Source organism: Capricornis sumatraensis, chromosome X (genome assembly GCF_032405125.1).
Source record: "Capricornis sumatraensis isolate serow.1 chromosome X, serow.2, whole genome shotgun sequence".
Taxonomy (NCBI): domain Eukaryota; kingdom Metazoa; phylum Chordata; class Mammalia; order Artiodactyla; family Bovidae; genus Capricornis; species Capricornis sumatraensis.
In genome coordinates, this window is record NC_091092.1 from 14,555,098 (window position 1) to 14,577,777 (window position 22,680).

At 38.1% G+C, this 22,680-nt stretch overlaps 1 protein-coding gene across 1 annotated transcript in view; it reads left to right on the plus strand.

The window, feature by feature from the left end:
* Positions 1-2,117, plus strand: part of DNAAF6 (dynein axonemal assembly factor 6) — a 47,416-nt gene extending 45,299 nt beyond the window's left edge. The window contains exon 7 of the mRNA XM_068962532.1: positions 1,988-2,117. Coding sequence (XP_068818633.1) covers positions 1,988-2,117 — 130 coding nt within the window. The remainder of the gene's footprint in view (positions 1-1,987) is intronic.
* The last annotated feature ends 20,563 nt before the right edge of the window (positions 2,118-22,680 follow it).

The following is a 22,680-nucleotide window of genomic DNA, read 5'->3' on the forward strand; positions in this document are numbered from 1 at the left end:
TATATTATCATTTGTAGAATAAGGGATGAAGGAAATCTAACTCTAGTACAACCTATGTTGTAAACAACTTTAAAAAGATGGACTCTCAGGAACTCCCTGGCTGTCCAGTGGTTAGAACTTGGCACTTTTACTTCCAAGAGCCAGGTTTAATCCCTGGTCGGGGAACTAAGATCCTGCAAGCTTCATGGCACAGTCAAAAAAAAAAAAAAAGATAGACTCTACATGGTTTTTGCACCCACTTTTTTTTTAAGGTTCCAAATATTACAGGGTATATTAAAATACGTTGCGATTTCATTACTTCAAGTGGAGAGAATTGTCTCTCCTACCCCAAATATCTGGAATGGAACAAAAGTAACAGAAAACTTCTCCTTTAGGTTCCAGAGCTGTGTGATAAATACTTAATGCGCCCAGTTTCCTGAATTTAGGTCTTTGCAAATGAGTAATGAGGAGATTGATTTTCGAGGATTTTGTTTTCAAATACTAGTTCTTTGTACAAGTATTCAATAAGTACCCCCTAAAAGTTACCCAAATTACCATATTCCTTTACCGATTTGGATCTTATACCTCCTAAAAGAGCTTTTCTGTCCACTTTTTTTTTAATTTAAATTTTTATTTTTACTTTATTTTACTTTACAATACTGTATTGGTTTTGCCGTACATTGACATGAATCCACCACGGGTGTACATGCGTTCCAAACATGAACCCCCCTCCCACCTCCCTCCCCATAACATCTCTCTGGGTCATCCCCGTGCACCAGCCCCAAGCATCCTGTATCCTGCATTGGACATAGACTGGCGATTCGTTTCTTACATGATAGTATACGTGTTTCAATGCCATTCTCCCAAATCATCCCACCCTCTCCCTCTCCCTCAGAGTCCAAAAGACCACTTTTTATAGAAATCCTCAAGGCTTCTCTGTTGAGAATGTGAGGTAACAAGTGCTTCATGTATTTAATTTTCTTCAGATACCAGCATGTGCTGACCCCATGCATAATTCAGATTCATACCACTATGACATATTTATGGATGTCTCATCCCAGCCATGCGTCTGAAGCATACAGTTATCCAGCAACTGAGCCATAAACTACAAACTACACTCAGCAGTCTCTCACAGGAAATTTCTGTCAATGTAAAATAGAAAGAACCAGAGGCAAACAAAAGAAAGCACTTTCATTGATTCGGTATTGAAATCACTGCAGGCCTGAATTTCAATAACTACACCTGGAGTAGAGACTCAGTTTAAAGTAATGTTAGCAGAATTATTGTAGAACTATTCGAATTTCAGATTTCTGTTAGGCAGTCACATTTCTTCTGCACATAAGGATGACTGGCAACAGATCTATCCAAACAACTTAAAGTTGCAGTGGTTCTATTTCTATGCCAATAAACATAGCCTGAGACTACGTTTATATAATGCAAAATGAGGTCAATTTAGAAAAAAAAGCTTGCTTGCTTGCTAAGGCACTTCAATCTTGTCTGTCTCTTTGTGACCCTATGGACTGTAGCCTGCCAGGCTCCTCTATCCATGGGATTCTCCAGGCAAGAATACTGGAGTGGGTTGCCATGCCCTCCTCCAGGGGATCTTCCCAACCCAGGGATCAAATCCGAATCTCTTAAGTCTCCTGCATTGAGGGGTGGTCCAAACCGCTGCTTGGATTTTTAGGGCCAAAAAAAAAAAATGGTATACTATTTGTGTTAATTAGGCATATTTTTGGAGAAGGAAATGGCAATCCACTCCAGTGTTCTTGCCTGGAGAATCCCAGGGGCAGAGGAGCCTGATGGGCTGCCGTCTATGGGGTCGCACAGAGTCGGACATGACTGAAGCGACTTAGCAGCAGCAGCAGCAGGCATATTTTTGATAGAGTATTCATACTGTCTAGTTTTTTGGTTCCTAACATTGTGATGATATATATTGCTTCCCATTGCCTTTATTAAAAGTGGTATCTTCTTGATGTCACTGGTTCTAGGTTTTTATTTTGTTTTTCAGGAAGCTGCTGCTAACCCTTCCCCATCCTGTGGACTGCAGCTGTGCCAACGCCTTCTATATACTTGATACTGAGACTCTCGAAGTCACTATGACTATGAAACGAGAGTTGGATTTCGTTAATTTCTTCTGAAACAGTATGGACAAGGATGAAAAGTGGCAAATAACACTGATTAAAAAATAAAAAACTTTGAAAAAATTAGTTAATGTTTTCTGTCTTCTCTTTATTATTCTGACATATTGAAAAAAGGGCTTATATTCATTCAATTCTAGTGCTATTCTGATCATTTACAGTCATTTCTATTAATCTAGTAGGAAATAGTGTTTTCTCATACTAATAAGCTATCCCATTTTTATAGTGATAGCTGGATGGAATTTACAGGTTAACCAGTTAGATTGCTACATGTCAATTAAATAACTGAAATATGACCATGAAATGGTTGGTCCACTTACTTCAATAGTCTAAAGGCCTTAAGCCATTTGATTATACCATGATACAATCAGTAACATAGGAATTGGTCATTATTATCACCAGAAAAGTTTAATTGGTTTCCTTTTTTATTTAATCAAAGGATTTCTAGTGTTCTTTGTTTAGGCTCTCACTATTGTTCAGGAACATACAAGTAACAGAGGATTATAAATATATAAGACTTCCCTTGTAGCTCAGTCAGTAAAGAATCTGCCTGCAGTGCAGGAGACCAGGGTTGGATCCCTGGGTTGGAAGATCCCCTGGAGAAGGAAATGGCAACCCACTCCAGTATCCTTGCCTGGAAAATCTCATGGACAGAGGAGCCTGGTGGACTGCAATCCATGGGGTCACAAAGAGTCGGGCATGACTGAGCGACTAACACACATAACTAACACATAAATAGTTTGATGCACCGTATACTAACAACTTGTTTTACTTGAATAAGGAATACTCTTGAACACACAGTGTTATTTGGCTTCCTCAGTCTTGTTCTCAGTGTTTGGATCTATTTAGGTTAAAATATTTTCCTTCTGTGCACTAATTATTAACAATGCCTTTTGGGGTACTGTGTTTATATTTAGTAGTTGAATTCCTTGATGCTTGAATACAAAGAAAATGTGACACATTTACAAATACTATTATCTCTCATTTCCTATATTTATTCATAATTGGACATACTTATTTTATGAATTATGTCAATGTGCCCTGCCTCTTCTGTACTATATCTCATAAGTTTATTTTAGAATTATTTATGAATAAATCATATTTTAAAATTTTTGTGATGGTCTCACACATCATTGCAGAAATCTGGAGTTACCTGGGGGTAAGTTTTGAAAAGAGATAATGGAAAGATGTGAGCTATTATGATGTGATGTGAGCTAAATACTCAAGCAGATATTTTCTAAGCTTAATTATACAGACAACTACGGAGGAACCTGGTAGGCTGCAGTCCATGGGGTTGCTAAGAGTCGGACACGACTGAGCGACTTCACTTTCACTTTTCACTTTCATGCATTGGAGAAGGAAATGGCAACCCACTCCAGTGTTCTTGCCTGCAGAATCCCAGGGACGGGGAATCCTGGTGGGCTGCCGCCGTCTATGGGGTCGCACAGAGTCAGACACTACTGATGTGACTTAGCAGCAGCAGCAACTAAGCATCTAGTTTGTGACTAGATCAAGTAAAAGGAAAAGACTGAGATTTTGGGAAAAGTGGTTGTGTTAAAACACTAAATTCTTGCAGAGAATTTGACTTTGAAATTACCACTATGACTTTCTTCTGTGGAGGCAGGAGTTGAGGGTGGTATTAACTGAAAGGAAATTAGTGTCTGTGAATTTAAGTCCATGATGTTACAGAATCAAGAGTGTCCTACTTTGCTTTCATAATATCTTTTAAAAAAAACTGTATTTTAAGAATTTAAGATTACACCCTAAACTTTAAACTCTGGAATAAGCCTAAACAGTAACCAATATTTTCTTCTCTAGAGAGCAACAGCGAGTCAGTGGAAATTTTATCTTTTTTTCCCCCCGTGTACTGGCCCTAATTACAAAGACCATTATTATTCAAACTGACAATGTGTACAAGTTGTCCCTGGAAGAGAAGATAGAGCATGTCCAGGTCAACTTGAATCAGGCTTTGGTTATGTGATAGTATATCAGTTTTATAATGAAACAGAGCTTCAAGACAATGAAACGTGATCCAGTAATTTATACCCATCCAGGAATCATCCTACTTTACTGCCTTTGGCTTCAGAAGTAACAACTTCGTTATCATTGTTGTTTGTTTTTAAACTAATTCACAGGACTTTTCTCCTTTAAATAGGAATCCTCCACTAAAGCAAATGTAGATAAAGAGAAGATAAAAGGAAATTTATCTTCTCAGAATTTTTCATGGCCTCTCAGCCATGACCCAGAGAACTGGAAGTTAAAACCAGGATTGTGGCATATTATTAACCTTCTCCTTCATGATCTTTACCTCCCTTTTTGGTTTTATAATCTCTGGTCACCTTTGTACAGATTCATTCATTCATGCACTCATTAATTCATTATTTCAACAGATATTTACTTAGCATTTATCACATGCTGGGCACTATGTTAGATGCTAGTCATATAGCAATGAGCAAACTAGATGTGGTCATTGTCCTCATGGAGCAAGTAGTTTAGCAAGGGAGACCCAACAATAATCAAGTAAACACAGAAACACATTTTCAAATTTATTATTAGTATGAAGGAAAAGAAAGGGTGCTTTTGAGAATATCAGAAAAACCAAACCTAGTCTGGGAAAGGAGAGAAGAAAAGGCTTCCCCAAAGATTTGATATTCAACTGAAACATGGAGAATACCTAGAATTTAACCATGCAAAGAGAGTGTTGAGGGAAGGCAGGTAATAGGGCTTCTAGCTGCTGCTGCTGCTGCTGCTGCTCAGTCAGATACGACTGAGCCACTTCACTTTTTTCACTTTCATGCATTGGAGAAGGAAATGGCAACCCACTCCAGTGTTCTTGCCTGGAGAATCCCAGGGATGGGGGAGCCTGGTGGGCTGCCGTCTATGGAGTTGCACAGAGTCGGACACGACTGAAGCGACTTAGCAGCAGCAGCACACAGTCCAAGCAGGAAACTTTAATAATACAGAAAAGCTCTTCAAAAATAAAGCAAAAATTTCCCACCACAGGTCGGGACCAGGGTCTGGTGCAGAGAGCCCTTAGTCCTGGGACAGGGGGTGTGGTCAGAAAGTTTTATTTTTCTTTTAGAAAAAGAAATGAAAAAATAAAGCAAAAATTAAAATCACCTGTAAGCAAACAAACCATAAATAACCACTCTTAACCATTTTTAATGCTTCTTTCTAACCCTTTTTTTCTAATGCATAATATAGATATTATTTTTCTGCAAATAGGAAGATAACACACAAACTGGTTTTATAACTTTCTTTTAATTTCCAACTGCATTCTTTTTTATCATCTGTTTCTGGAAATTCCAGTTGTGTTGCATTGTGATAAAAGAGTGTGATAAACGATCCATGTGTATTTTTAAAGAATGAATATTAAATAATGAATAAGAACACAGAAGAACGGTACAAAAAAGATCTTCATGACCCAGATAATCACGATGGTGTGATCACTCATCTAGAGCCAGACATCCTGGAATGTGAAGTCAAGTGGGCCTTAGAAAGCATCACTACGAACAAAGCTAGTGGAGGTGATGGAATTCCAGTGGAGCTATTTCAAATCCTGAAAGATGATGCTGTGAAAGCGCTCCACTCAATATGCCAGCAAATTGGGAAAACTCAGCAGTGGCCACAGGGCTGGAAAAGGTCAGTTTTCATTCCAATCCCAAAGAAAGGCAATGCCAAAGAATGCTCCGACTACCACACAATTGCATTCATCTCACATGCTAGTAAAGTAATGCTCAAAATTCTCCAAGCCAGGCTTCAACAATATGGGAACCATGAACTTCCTGATGTTCAAGCTGGTTTTAGAAAAGGCAGAGGAACCAGAGATCAAAATGCCAACATCTACTGGATCATGGAAAAAGCAAGAGAGTCCAGAAAAACATCTATTTCTGCTTTATTGACTATGCCAAAGACTTTGACTGTGTGGATCACAATAAACTGTGGAAAATTCTGAGAGAGATGGGAATACCAGACCACCTGACCTGCCTCTTGAGAAATCTGTATGCAGGTCAGGAAGCAACAGTTAGAACTGGACATGGAACAACAGACTGGTTCCCAATAGGAAAAGGAGTACGTCAAGGCTGTATATTGTCACCCTGCTTATTTAACTTATATGCAGAATACATCATGAGAAATGCTGGGCTGGAAGAAACACAATCTGGAATCAAGATTGCCAGGAGAAATATTAATAACCTCAGATATGCAGATGACACCACCCTTAAGGCAGAAAGTGAAGAGGAACTAAAAAGCCTCTTGATGAAAGTGAAAGAGGAGAGTGAAAAAGTTGGCTTAAAACTCAACATTCAGAAAACGAAGATCATGGCATCTGGTCCCATCACTTCATGGGAAATAGATGGGGAAACAGTGTTAAACTTTATTTTGGGGGGCTCCAAAATCACTGCAGATGGTGACTGCAGCCATGAAATTAAAAGACGCTTACTCCTTGGAAGAAAAGTTATGACCAACCTAGATAGTATATTCAAAAGCAGAGACATTAGTTTGCTGACAAAGGTCCATCTAGTCAAGGCTATGGTTTTTCCTGTGGTCATGTATGGATGTGAGAGTTGGACTGTGAAGAAGGCTGAGCACCGAAGAATTGACGCTTTTGAACTGTGGTGTTGGAGAAGACTCTTGAGAGTCCCTTGGACTGCAAGGAGATCCAACCAGTCCATTCTGAAGATCAGTCCTGGGTGTTCTTTGGAAGGAATGATGCTAAAGCTGAAACTCCAGTACTTTGGCTACCTCATGAGAAGAGTTGACTCATTGGAAAAGACTCTGATGCTGGGAGGGATTGAGGGCAGGAGGAGAAGGGGACGACAGAGGATGAGATGGCTGGATGGCATCACGGACTCGATGGACGTGAGTCTGAGTGAACTCCGGGAGATGGTGATGAACAGGGAGGCCTGGCGTGCTGCGATTCATGGGGTCGCGAAGAGTTGGACACGACTGAGTGACTGAATTGAACTGAACTGAACTGAACTTCCCTACATTCTAAGAAATCCTGAAGAATCATCATGCCTTTTCATCATTTCCAGTTTAATAAGGAAAAATAGCATCATGTCATTTTCACAAATGGCCTTCTTTGACATTGTTTTGTGTTTTTTTCCACCTATTGCTAGTGATGCCTGTGGCACTCACCTGGGCCTGTATTACCTGTGAGGAGGCCCAATAGACAGTTCCCATTGCGTGTGTTGTCATTTCATTCATTTCTGATTGTTTGCAACCCCATGGACTGTAGCCCGCCAGGCTCCTCTGTCCATGGGATTCTCCAGGCAAGAATACTGTAGTGGGTTGCCATGCCCTCCTCCAGGGGATCTTCCTGACCCAGAGATAGAACCTGTGTCTCCTGTATCTCCTGTATTGCAGGTGGATTCTTTACCCTGAGCCACCAGGAAAGCCCCAGAGAATTCCCCAACTGGAGCCAAAGTTGTTATTATAATTGCAAGACACACTTCTGCCACAACCATCAGGGAACTTTGAAAAAACAAGGTATGTTACTTAGGTTCTAGACAAGGTTACAAGGTTCTGGACAGTACACAGCATGTCCAAGGGCCACAGAGAGAAGTCATGGGTAAAAACAGAGTGTGTGGAACTGGGATTCTGCCTTTGCTGGGTTAAAGGATGAAGTGCCCAAGGTTCCCCTTGATTCACCCTTCACTGGTAAACATGAGAGCAAGAATTAAAGCACAGTAAAGGAAATGTAAGCGATCAGTTATCTAGGTCACTCAGGGCTTTCTAAATTGAGAACTTCATAGGTGGGGTGGCCTGGCTCTTTATCTACTCGTGGAGCTGGCACTGTGTTTATTGAAGATGGATATCTTTGAAATGGATGCCACAGCAATTGAAAGCTGAACATCAAGCACATATTACAATCAAAAAAGCTAATTGTTGGGCATTTACACTACAAACATACTAGTGAGTTTGAACAGTGTTTCATAACATTTATTGGCTGTTTATGTTCTTGCTTTTGAGGACTGTTTTTCTTTCAATCATTTTACTATTAGACTATTTAACTTTTTCTTATTGATTTGTAAAATTTCTTATATTTTAAAAATATCAAGAGATTTCCCTGGTGGTGGCTTATCTGGTAAAGAATCCACCTGCAATGTGGGAGACCTGGGTTCCATCCCATGTGGGAGACCTGGGTTCCATCCCTGGGTTGGGAAGATCCCCTGTTGAAGGGAAAAGCTACCCACTCCTGTATTCTGGCCTGGAGAACTCCATGGACTGTATAGTGCATGGGGTTGCAAAGAGTTGGACACGACTGAACGACTTTCTCACACTCTATGGTGGCCCAATGGCTAAGACTCCATACTCCCAATGCAGTGGGCACAGTCCCCCCGACTGGGGGACTAAGATCCCGAATGCTGCAACTAAGACCCAACACAGCCAAATTTGGTTGTTTTACAAAGTGCGTGCATGTTCAGTCACTCAGTCATGCCTGACTCTTCAAGACTCCATGGACTGTAGCCTGCCAAGTCCTCTGTCCATGGGACTTTCCAGGGAAGAATACTGGAGTGGGTTGCCATTTTCTACTCCAGGGGATCTTCCCAACCCAGGGATTGAACTTGCATCTCTTGCATCTCCTGCACTGGCAGGTGGATTATTTACCACTGTATCACCTATTTCCCCCAGAATATTCTCTATCTTTTAATTTTTAGTATTTTAGTAGAAAGTTGTCATTGTTATGTGTCGTTTTTGTGGACAGATTGTCCATTTTATTTTGGTGATTTTAAGGCTTCATCTTCTACTTTTAAACTATATCCATTAGAAGTTTATTTTAGAACAATGAAATTTCAGCCTCCTAATACTAGAGTTGAGCTTTATAAGATACATTTAAAACATTCACTGTCACACTCTGGCTTCTCCCATTTAATTTTACCATGAAATCACCCATAAATTATGCTGTTAGAAGAACAGTTGATGATTTGTAATATATTACAGTAACAGAATTTGAGTTGCAATGCACTTTTAGTCAACTCTTCTGACAAGATAATTTTTCAATGTTTCTATTTGGCTTTAAAATGCATTCACATATGTATGAATAAGTATTACACTGAATTAACACTAGTACAAATTTAAGAAGCCTCATTATAAACACTCAACTAGAAAGGTGCTGAAAAGCAACTTTTTCTCCTCATCCTGACTATGTATTGTTTTGTTTGTTTCATCCTGCATGTTGAAAAGGACCATATCACCTTCCAACCTAAGCAGGGTTTTAATCAAAATATACTGTCTGAATATGTCCACATTCAGTAGTGGTATGAGGTGGAGGGAGTTGAACAGATAGGTAGTAAGGGCAAAGGTAATTTTTTTGTTTACAACCTTAATGAATAACTGAGAGGACACAGAGAAAGGCAAGGTCAAGGTTAACATAGAATCTTCATGCAGATAAGAAAAAGCTACCCTGCCTCATGCATTGACCAAAAAGCCCCCCAAAAGCATCATCCCCAAAAGACCAGTAACAAAAAGGCACACTCCCCAGAAGCCAATTAGGAAGAGGCACTATACAGGGCCTATCATGAATTTGGGGCTCAATTTGCTCCCTTTTACTCAATGCCTTTGGCCCTAGACAACTTCATGTAGTCCTTCTTCCTCTACGTCCTCCGTTTTTTAATTTACAATCCTTGTACTAAAACAGTGGAGGAATCTGAATAAAGTCTATAGTTCAGTTAATATTAGTGTGCATGCATACATACTAAGTCGCTTCAGTCATGTCCAACTCTGTGTGACCCTATGGACTGTAGCCTGCCAGGTTCCTCTGTCCATGGGATTCTCCTGGCAAAAATACTGGAGTGGGTTGCCATGTCCTCCTCCAGGGGATCTTCCTGACCTAGGGATCCAATCTGCTTTTCTTATGTCTTCTGTAGTAGCAGGCAAGTTCTTAACCACTAGTGCCACCTGGGAAGCCCTAATATTATTTTTACCAAGGTTGATATTTCAGTTTTGATAATTGTACTATGGTAATACAAGATCTTTACATTAGGAGAACCTAGGTAAACTATGAAAACCCTCTACACATTTTATGATACTTCTTGTAAGGCTAAAACTCTTTCAAAATAAAAAGTTTGTTCTAAAAAGTCAGTAGAGGAAGGGCTTCCCTGGTGGTCCAGTGGCTAAGACTCTGTGCTTTCAATGCAGGGGTCCAGGTTTCGATCCCTGATCAGGGAACTAGATCCCAAATGCTGCAACTAAGAATTTGTGTGCCACAGCTAAAGATCCCACATGCTGCAACTAAGACCCAGTGCAACCAAATAAATGAATAAAAACAATTTTTTAAAAAGTCAGTAGGGGATAAAATCTACTGAAGATGGGAATGGCTACCCACTCCAGTATTTTTGCCTGGAGAATTCCAAGGACAGAAGAACCTGGCAAGCTACAGTCCATGGGATTGCAAAGAGTCGGACATGACTGAGCGAGTAATACCTTCAGAGGAGAAAAACAGCTATAGAATTATAATTATAGCATCACTACTCTGTCTGCCTTTTGTAGCTTGGGGCTCTCTTTATTTTTTTTCCCCCTTTTTACCTGTGGAATGTTTCAAGTTTTGCTGAATACACTCAACCAATATGTTTGTAGATGACAGCTGATTTTATTTTGCAAATACAATCTGTTCAATATAAAGACATTAAAAAACACAATGAGCTCAATCTCAATTCTTGCTAGACAATTTAGAGGTGCTGTATAGAAGTATACAGTCAAAAAACCTACAGTATAGTTTGGAAAATAGGAGCAGCACAAACAAATTATATATATATATATATATATATATATATACACACACACACACACACACACACACACACACAGATACATACATACACACACACACATATGTGTGTGTGTTAAATTGCAGGATGTTAGCAAAAATGGTAGTGTAAGGACTGCTGAAAATCCTCTTCTCCATAAAAGCAGTGAGAAAACTAGCAAAAATTCTTAAGGATTAACTAAGAACTCTAGAAATTTTACAAAAAACTTGCAGTAATCCAGGGAATTTAAGGAACATGGCTGTATCTGAGTAAAAATAGAAAGATTTGTAGCACTGTAACTTACCGTATTCCTACCTCCACCTTTTCCCTGATTTCACAGTAACTTTGAAAATCAGTGGCCAAAATCATGGTGAAAACAAGCAGCCTAGAAGTCAGTGGAGGGAGCAAAATGAGGTTGGAGCTTGTGTTGATCAATTGTATGCGTCAACATAACTGGATCATAGAGTGTCCAGATATTTGGCTAATCATTATTTCTCGGTGTGTCTGTGAGGGTATTTCTGCTTAAAATTAGCATTTTGAATCTATGGATTCAGTGGGTGGGCATCATCCAATATATTAAGGGCTTCAATGGAATGAAAAAGTGAAGGAAGGAAGAATTCAGCCCTTCTTGTCTGATTGCTTGAGCTGGAACATCAATCTTATCTTGCCCCCTGTGTTGCTGTGGTTCTCAAGCCTTCAGATTCAGACTGGAATTTACGTCATTAGTTCTTCTGGTTCTCAAGCCTTAAGATTCAGATTGAAATATACTACTGGCTTTCCTGGGTCTCCACATTGCAGATGACAGACAGATCATGGGATTTCTCAGCCTCTGTAATTGTCTAAGCCAATTCCTTATAATAAATCTACATCTATACACACACATATATCTCTTATTGGTTCTGTTTCTCTAGAGAGCTCTAATTAATGCAGAACTCCTTCAAGTTCCACAGCTAGTATTACTCTGATACCTAAACAAGCAAAGACATCACAAGAAAACTACAGATAAATATTCTTTATGAATATAGATGTAAAAGTTCTGAACAAAATAGTAACAAATTTAATCTAGCAACATATCAAAAGGATCATATACCACGACTGAGTGGGATTCATCCCAGGAATGGAAGGTTGGTTCAACAGATGAAAATAAATCAGTGTCAGTTCAGTTCAGTTCAGTCGCTCAGTTGTGTCCGACTCTTTGCGACCCCATGAATCGCAGCACGCCAGGCTTCCCTGTCCATCACCAACTCCCAGAGTTCACTCAGACTCATGTCCATCGACTCAGTGATGCCATCCAGCCATCTCATCTTCTGTCGTCCCCTTCTCCTCCTGCCCCCAATCCCTCCCAGCATCAGAGTCTTTTCCAATGAGTCAACTCTTCGCATGAGGTGGCCAAAGTACTGGAGCTTCAGCTTTAGCATCATTCCTTCCAAAGAAATCCCAGGGTTGATCTCCTTCAGAATGGACTGGTTGGATCTCCTTGCAGTCCAAGGGACTCTCAAGAGTCTTCTCCAACACCACAGTTCAAAAGCATCAAATCAGTGTATAACATATCAATAAAATAGAGGACAAAAACCACATGATCATGTCAATAGATACAGAAAAAGTATTTGACAAAATTAAATACTCTTCATGACAAAAACATTCAACAAATTAGAAATAGAAGGAAATTTCTTCACCGTAATAAAAAGGTATCTATGAAAAACCCTCAGCCAACATACTTAATGGTGAAAGGCAGAAAGATTTCCCCCCAAGATCTGGAACAAAACAAGGAGGTTCACTCTTACCACTTCTATGCAACAGTTGACTGGAAGTTCTAACTTCCAGAAAAAGAGATAAAAGTCATGCATACTGGAAAAGAAGTTGTAAAACTATTTGCAGATAACATGGTCTTGTATATAGAGCCAAATCGACAGATTTTTGTGTATGGAAAACCAAGACTCCTCAAAAAAACTCATGAAGTTAATAGCTGAGTTAACCAGAGCTGTACGAAATAAGCTCAACCTACAAAAACCTGTTGTATTTCTATAAACTAGGAATGAACAACATGAAAATGAATCAAGTAAACAATTAGCATTTACTTTGTCCTGCATTTGTGCTCAGTCATGTCGGACTCTTTGCGACCCTATGGACTATAGTCCGCCAGGCTGTTCTGTCCATGGGATTTTCCAGGCAAAAATACGGGAGTGAGTTGCCTTTTCCTACCCCAGGTGATCTTCCCAACCCAGGGATTAAACCCATGTCTCTTGTATCTCCTGCACTGGCAGGTGGATTCTTGACCACTGTACCACCTGGCATCAAAAATTTTTAAATATATACTTATTTAAAAAAACTGTAAGACTTGTACATGGAAAACTATAAAATACTGTTGAAAGAAATTAAAGAAGACCTACGTAAGTGGAAAGACAATCCACGGTCATGGATTAGAAAACAATATTGTTAGGATGATAATATTCCCTCAAATCAATCTACAGATTCAACACAAATCCTATCAGAATCCCAGGTAGCTTATTTACCTGGGATTCTACCAATCCCAGAAATTAGTAGATTGGTTCTAAAATGTATGTGGAAATGCAAGGGACTCAAAATACCCCAGACAATCTTGTAGAAGAGAAACAAAGTTGGAGAACCCACATGTTCCAATTTCAAATCTTACTAGAAAGCTACTTTGATCAATAATTTTCAAATCTACAGATAGAAAGTAGATTTATGGTTGCCTATGTCTGACAAAAGGAGGAATGTGGAGGAATGGGCTGATGGGAATGGGGATTCTTTTTGGAGTGATAAAAATGTTCTAAAAAGTGGATATGGCTTGTGCTCAGTATTATGTACTTCCTTGACATCTAAAATGAGGAGGAAGGTGTGGATCTAATAGTTTAATGGTAAGTCATCCTCCCCAATCTACTCCTGTGGATAAGGTTCCCTGAATAAATAACCCTCCTTATCACAGGGACCAGGCAAAATTCCTGCTTATCTTTAAGTAGAAGTTTTCAGCTCCCTGCCAGTCTGTGAAATTATTTAAACAAATCAATCACATTCTCATGTGGGAATCAAGGATCACTCCATCCTCCTGATATTACAAAGCTTGTCTCCCACAGTCCCTGCTTATTCATTCTGTTCCCAAGAGCGACTCTGTGGCCTTGTGTGACATGCGGTGTCTTCCCATGAGGACTGAGTATACGTGATTAGTAAACTGCTATTAATCTCATCTGTCCAGTGTCAGATGTCATGTGCTTGGCCATCCCCATAAACCTGGGGTGGGATGCCCTCTCTCACCAATGGGGTGAAGAGAAGGCAATAAAAATATAATTGTACATCTTTGTGAATTATACTAAAAACCACTGGACTGTACACTCTAAAAGAGTGGATTTATGGTATGTAAATTATAATTCAATTTTTAAATCATTGAAAAATAGACCAGATGAAAAACTTACATGTTATTGATGATAAATTCTATAGGTTTTTAGAGGAATAGATCAGGAAAAGCTTCGTATAGGAGATGAGTCTTGATCTGGCTTTTGAAGGATGGCTGAAATTTGAGCACTCTTGGTAAGTGAAGGCCCAGAATGAGAAGTGAATTTGACAGATTTGAAGCACAGTATGCAAACTGATCTGACTAAATTGGATGATTGCTTTAGGGATTAGCAGAGAATAAATCTGGCTAGGTAGGTAGAAGAAAAATTAGAGAGGAGTTTGAAAGTCAGAAGAAGAGTTTAACCTTGATTCAGTAAATCCAGATTTTTATCACATAATTGACATGATATGGAGAGAAGAGGCAATACATAACTTAATAATTAAAGAAAATAGCCTGTAGAGTCAGAGAAACTTGGAACTAAATTGTGGCTCAGACTATTTCCACCACGGATACTGTATCTTTACTATTTCACAGCATTGAAGTTAGGTAATACCTCTGAATTTCGATATGGCAAGACATCATTGTCACTTTCTCTCATTAACTGTGCTAGCATTCTCCCACTTACTGCTTGTTTTAAATATTCTTTTTTTAAGCCTAAATGATTTAGCAATAAGACTCTGGGAAAGCTTGCTAACCTGATCCTCAGTTATATTTACAGTTGAAGGTGTGACCAACATGTTTGTAGAGCCCCTTTGCAAAGACTCAGAGATTTTTAGATCTAGGTAATTAAGCTGCCTTCTAAGCTACCTGAGCACAGACTTCACTGGCCACGTATGAAAAAGAGTACAGAGCTTACTGAATTAATTCAGGAAACTCACTGAACAAGCAAACAGCTGCAAAAACCAGCAATAGCAACAACAACAACAAAAACCCTGGAGAGAGGAAACAACATAATTCCCAGGAATGTCAAATTATATTATTTAAAATATCTAGTATGTAATGAAAAATTATAAGACATGAAAAAAATTCTATGGCCATAACACAGGTAAAACACCAAGCAATACAAATTGTCCATGAGAAGCCCAGACATTGGCAATACTAGAGACAAACATTTAACCAGTTATTTTAAATATGTTCAAAGAACTAATGGAGACAATTTCTTAAAAAACTAAAGAAAATTAGGAAAATAGTGTCTCATTAAATAGATAGTATAAAGAGATAGCAATTATAGAAATGAACCAAATGGAAACACTAAAGTTGAAAAGTACAATAAGTGAAACAAAATTTTTGCTAGAGGGGTTCAATAGCATATTAGAATAGAAGAGTAAATGCACCTGACAATAGATATATCGAAATTGTCAAGTCTGAGGAATAGTAAGAAAAAAGGATGAAGAAAACTGAGCAGAACCTCAGAGATCTGTGGGATATGATGAAGTATACCAACATACTTATATTGTGAGCCCCAGAAAGAAAGGAAAGAGATAAAAAGGAGGCAGAATGAATATTTGAAGAAATATAACTGAAAAATTCCTGAATTTGATGAAGAGTATTGCTCATAAAAGAGGCTCAATGAAATGAAAGTAAGACAAAGTAAGAGATACGCCCTGAGGCACATAATAATCAAACTGTCAAAAGACAAGGAATTTTGAAAGCAGAATGAGAGAAATTACTAAGCAAATACAAGAGCTCTTCAATAAGATAAGCAGCTAATTTCTCATCAGAAACCATGGAAGAAAGAAGGCAGTAGGATGACACATTCAAAGTGCTGAAGGAAAAATTTTAAAGGTCAACCAAGTGTTCTATATCTGGCAAAACTACCTTCAGAATGAAGAGAGACAAAAATCGTGAGCATTCATCTCTAGCAGAACTGTTTCTGCAAGAACATGAAATAGAGTTTCACCGGCTGAAAATAAAGGACACAAGATTTTAACTTAAATCAACATGAAGAAGTAAAGGATGCTCACAATTACATAAAAAGCTATAAAAGACAGTGCAAATGTATTGTTGCATGTAACTCCATTTTTTCATATCTGATTTAAAAGACAACTTCATAAAGCAAAAGTTATAAATCTATGTAGAACACACTATATAAAGATGTAGTTTGTGACAACAATATGGATAAAAGAGGGGTGGATGAAGCAATGTAGGAGCAGTTTTTCATACTATTGAAATTCCATTGGTTTTATTTATTTATTTATTTTTTGTTGTTGCTCTGGATCTTCACTGCAGTATTTTCTTTTGTTATGGAGCACAGGCTCTAAGATGTATGGGCTTCATTAGTTGTGGCACATGGGTTTAGTTGCTTCACAGCGTGTGGAATCTTCCCGAACCGGGGATCAAACCCATGTCCCCTGCATTGGCAGGTGGATTCTTAACCACTGAACCACCAGGAAAGCCCTCCATTGGTTTTAATCTAAACTACTTTTTTACAGATTAAGAGGTTAATTATACTCCCTAGAATCACCACAAATATATGCTAAAATATATATAGTAGGAAAAGAAGACAAGGAATTACAATAATACACTAGAAAATATTTAACACAAAATAATGCAGTAATCCAAGCCAGGCTTCAGCAATACGTGAACCGTGAACTTCCTGATGTTCAAGATGGTTTTAGAAAAGGCAGAGGAACCAGAGATCAAATTGTCAACATCTGCTGGATCATCGAAAAAGCAAGAAAGTTCCGGAAAAACATCTATTTCTGTTTTATTGACTATGCCAAAGCCTTTGACTGTGTGGAGCACAATAAACTGTGGAAAAATCTGAAAGAGATGGGAATACCAGACCACCTAACCTGCCTCTTGAGAAATACGTCAAGGCTGTATATTGCCACCCTGCTTATTTAACTTATATGCAGAAAAGGAGTACGTCAAGGCTGTATATTGTCACCCTGCTTATTTAACTTCTGTGCAGAGTACATCATGAGAAACGCTGGATCGGAAGAAACACAAGCCGGAATCAAGATTGCTGGGAGAAATATCAATAACCTCAGATATGCAGATGACACCACCCTTATGGCAGAAAGTGAAGAGGAGCGAAGAAGCCTCTTGATGAAAGTGAAAGAGAAGAGCGAAAAAGTTGGCTTAAAGCTCAACATTCAGAAAACAAAGATCATGGCATCTGGTCCCATCACTTCATGGGAAATAGATGGGAAAACAGTGGAAACAGTGTCAGACTTTATTTTGGGGGGCTCCAAAATCACTGCAGGTGGTGACTGCAGCCATGAAATTAAAAGACGCTTACTCCTTGGAAGAAAAGTTATGACCAACCTAGATAGTATATTCAAAAGCAGAGACATTACTTTGCTGACTAAGTCTGTCTGGTTTTTCCAGTGGTCATGTATGGATGTGAGAGTTGGACTGTGAAGAAGGCTGAGCGCCAAAGAATTGATGCTTTTGAACTGTGGTGTTGGAGAAGACTCTTGAGAGTCCCTTGGACTGAAAGGAGATCCAACCAGTCCATTCTGAAGGAGATCAACCCTGGGATTTCTTTGGAAGGAATGATGCTAAAGCTGAAACTCTAGTACTTTGGCCACCTCATGCCAAGAGTTGATTCATTGGAAAAGACTCTGATGCTGGGAGGGATTGGGGGCAGGAGGAGAAGGGGAAGACAGAGGATGAGATGGCTGGATGGCATCACTGACTCGGTGGACGTGAGTCTGAGTGAACTCCGGGAGTTGGTGATGAACAGGGAGGCCTGGCGTGCTGTGATTCACGGGGTCGCAAAGAGTCGGACACGACTGAGTGACTGAACTGAACTGAACTGAATGCAGTAATTGAGAAATAATGCAGTAATTGAGAAATAATGAAATAAAAAGAGCACAAGACACAGAAAAAATAGCTAAGTGACAGACACAATCCTATCTTAACAGTTATTAAATGTAGATGAATTAAACTCTCCAATCAAAAGGTAGAGATTAGCAGAATGGATAAAAATCAAATTCCAATTGCATGCTGTCTTCTAGAGACTCATTTTAGATTCAAAGATAAATATGTTTTAAGTAAAAGCATGGGAAAGATATATCACTCAAACAGTAGCCAGAGATTGCTAGGGTGGCTAGACTAGTAACAAACAAAATAGACATGAAAACAAATGTTATTTAGAGAGACGAAGTAGGACATTTTATAAGAACAAAATGATTAATCCAAAAAGAAGATACAACAGTTACAAATATATATGTATCTAACAACAGAAATCCATAAGTATTTGAAGCATATACAGACAGAATTGAAGGGGAAGATAGACAATTCAACAACAGTAGTTGGAGATTTTAATACACCATTATCAATTATGTTTAGAATAACTAAACAGAAGATCAGCAATGATAAAGAAGATTTGTACAACACTATTAACCAAGCAGACATGACAAACATGGGAACAACATTCCATCCAATAACAAAATATAGGCATTATTCTCTAGTGTACATGGTACATGGTTCAGGACAGAAGATGTATTAGGTCATAAAACAAGTGTCAATAAATTCAAGAGTATCTAAATCATAGAAAATGTGCTTTCTGAACACAGTGGAATGAAATTAGAAATCAATAACCAAAGGAAATTTGGGAAAATTCACAATTATGTTGAAATTAAACAACAAATAGACCAAAAAAGGACTGCAAAGCAAGTAAGAGAATTATTTCAGATGAATGAAAGTGAATACACAACATTTAAAAACTTAGGAGATGGAATTAACTCAGTACTGAGAAGAAAATTTAGTTGTAAATATCTACATTAAAAAAGATCTCAAACTAAAAATCTTACCTTCCATCCTGAGAAACACACACACACATGTGCATGCACATGTGCGCAAATTAAACCAAAAGCAAATAGAAGGAAGGAAATAATAAAAATTAAAAGAGAAATAAATAACATAGAGAATAAAAATACAATAGAAGTCAACGAAACCAAAATTTTCTCTTTGAAAATATAAACAAAATTGACAAACCTTTAGCTAGACTAATAAAAAAAGAATGAGAGAAGACTGACAGAGCTAAAATTGGAATGAAAGAAGGGGTATTACCAACAACCTACATAGAAGTAGAAGTAATTATTACAAGGGAATACTATGAATAATTGTATGTCAGCCAAGTAGATAATCTAGATGAAATAGACAAATTCCTAGAAACATATACTACCGAAACTGATTTAAGAATAAGTAGCAAATCTGTGTAGACCTGTAACAAGTAAAGAGATTGAACTAGTAATAAAAAAATTTCCCACAAAGGAAAATTCAAGACCAGATGGCCTCAATGGTGAATTCTGCCAGATGTCTAAAGAAACATAAACACCTATCCTTCTCAAACTTTTCAAAAAAATCGAAATGAAGGAAAACTTCCTAACAGATTTATGAAATATTACTCTGATACTGAACACAAAGACATCACACACAAAAATAAGACTAAAACCCAATATCCCTTATGAATATAGAAGCAAAACACTCAACAAAATGTTAGCAATATGAATCCAACAACATATGAAAAGGCATATATACCATGACCAAGTGGGATTTATCCCATAAATTTAAGGTTGATTTAAGCACTCAACAATCAGGAAATAGAAAGGAAATCCCTCAACCTGATAAAGAATATGCATGAAATACTCACAGCTGACATTATGGTGAAAGGCTGAAATGCTTTCCCCGTGAAACAGGAACAACACAAATATGTCCATTCTCACCACTTCTATTCAACACTGTACTTAGAGTTAGGGTTAAGATTAGGGTTAGGGTTTGCTGAAAGTTCTAATGAGAGCAGTTCATCAAGAAAAATAAATAAAAGTTATCCAAACTAGAGAAAACCCTCTATTCACTGATGGAATCAATCTTATAGAAAATTCTAAATAACAAAAAGTCTTCTAGATCTAGTAAATGAATTAAGCAAAGTTTCAAGATACAAGATCAACATACAAAGTCATGGGACTTCCTTGGTGGTTCAGTGGCTACGACTCCATGCTTCTAATGCAGGGAGCCCAGGTTTGATCCCTGGTCAGGGAACTAGATCCCACTAAAGATCTGCAACTAAAGATCTCGCATGCTGCAACTAAATATAAAAGAACACATATGTCGCAACAAAGATCGACGATCTTGCATGCTACAACTAACACCTGGTACAGCCAAATAAATAAATAAATATTTTTAAAAAAACATACAAAATCCTTTGTATTTCTATACAGTAGATATGAACAATTTGAAAAAAAATTAAGGAAACAATTCCCTGGTGGTTCAGATGGTAAGGAATCTGCTTGCAATGCAGGAGACCTGGGTTTGATCCCTGGGTTGGAAAGATCCCCTGGAGGAGGGCATGGCAATCCAGTCCAGTATTCTAGCCTGGAGAATCCCCATGGACAGAGGAGTCTGGCAGACTACAGTCCATGGAGTCGCAAAGAGTCAGAAATGACTGAGCCACTAAGCACACACACGCTAGAAATGAACAATCTGAAAACAATTAAGGAAACAATTATACAATAGGATCAAAAATAATTAAATACTTGGAAATAAATATAAACCAAGGAAGTATAAGACTTATACACTAAAAACTACAAAACATTGTTGAAGGAAATTAAGAAGACATAAATCAATGGAAAAACATCCTATGTTCACAAAATTGGAACTCTAAATATTGTTAAGATGATAATATCACCTAAAGCTATCTACAGATTCAATGCAGTCCCTATCAAAAGGCAACTGATTCATGTTGAGGTTTGACAGAAAACAGCAAAATTCTGTAAAGCAATTATCCTTTAATAAAAAATAAATTAATTTTTTTAAGGCAACTGTCTTTTTTTTCTTGCAAAACTGAACAAGATTATCCTAAAATTTGTATGGAATTTCAAGAAAGTCTGAATAATCAAAATGATCTTGAAATAAAAACAAAATTGTAGGAGTCACACTTCTCAATTTCAAAACTTACTACAAACTATAGTAATCAAAATAGTCTGTTACTGGCATAGGGACAGACATGTAGATCAACAAAACAGAATTGAGAGTCAGATAGAAACCCATACACTCTATGTTCAACTGATTTTTGAATAGGTGCCAAGATGGTACAATGGGGAAAGAATAGTCTCTTCAACAAGTGGTGCTGGGACAATTGAACGTCCACATGCAAAAGAAAGAAGGTGGACCCATACCTCACATCATATACAAAAATTAACTCAAAGCAGATGAAATCCTAAATGCAAGAGCTAAAATTATAAGTCTCTTAGAAGAAAACATAAAGGTAAAATCTGTATAACCTTGAATTTGACAGTGAATTATTATTAAATAAGACAAAAACATAAACAATGAAAGAAAAAATACACAAATTCAACTTAAACAAGATTAAAACTTTGGAGCACCAAAGAACACTATCAAGGAAGTGAAAACACAACACATAGAATGAGGGAAAATATTTATAAATCATATATTTTATAAAGGTTTAGCATAAATGTTATGTATAAGTTTATATATAAATATTATACATATATATATTATACACAAGAACATATACATATGTTGTTATATATTAACAACAAAAAAAGACAACTCAATTTCTAAATGGGCAAAGGAGTTGAATAGTTTCTTATTGAAATAAAATATACCAGTGGCCAATAAACACATGAAGAGATGTTCAACATCATTAGTCATTCAGTTCAGTTCAGTCGCTCAGTCGTGTCCAACTCTTTGCGACCCCATGAATCGCAGCACACCAGGCCTCCCTGTCCATCACCAACTCCCGGAGTTCACTCAGACTCACATCCATCGAGTCTGTGATGCCATCCAGCCATCTCATCCTCTGTCGTCCCCTTCTCCTCCTGCCCCCAGTCCCTCCCAGCATCAGAGTCTTTTCCAATGAATCAACTCTTCGCATGAGGTGGCCAAAGTACTGGAGTTTCAGCTTTAGCATCATTCCTTCCAAAGAAATCCCAGGGCTGGTCTCCTTCAGAATGGACTGGTTGGATCTCCTTGCAGTCCAAGGGACTCTCAAGAGTCTTCTCCAACACCACAGTTCAAAAGCACCAATTCTTTGGCTCTCAGCCTTCTTCACAGTCCAAATCTCACATCCATACACGACCAATGGAAAAACCATAGCCTTGACTAGACGGACCTTAGTCGGCAAAGTAATGTCTCTGCTTTTGAATATACTGTCTAGGTTGATCATAACTTTTCTTCCAAGGAGTAAGCGTCTTTTAATTTCATGGCTGCAGTCACCATCTGCAGTGATTTTGGAGCCCAGAAAAATAAAGTCTGACACTGTTTCCACTGTTTCCCCATCTATTTCCCATGAAGTGATGGGACCAGATGCCATGATCTTTGTTTTCTGAATGTTGAGCTTTAGGCCAGTACATATGTGGTCAGTTGATTTCCTACAACGGTGCCAAGACCAATCAATGGGGAAAAATAGCCTTTTCTAAAATGAGGTGTCTATCACATTGCTAAAGATAAATGATGAAGATGGGTTGAGGACTGAGGTCACAGCACC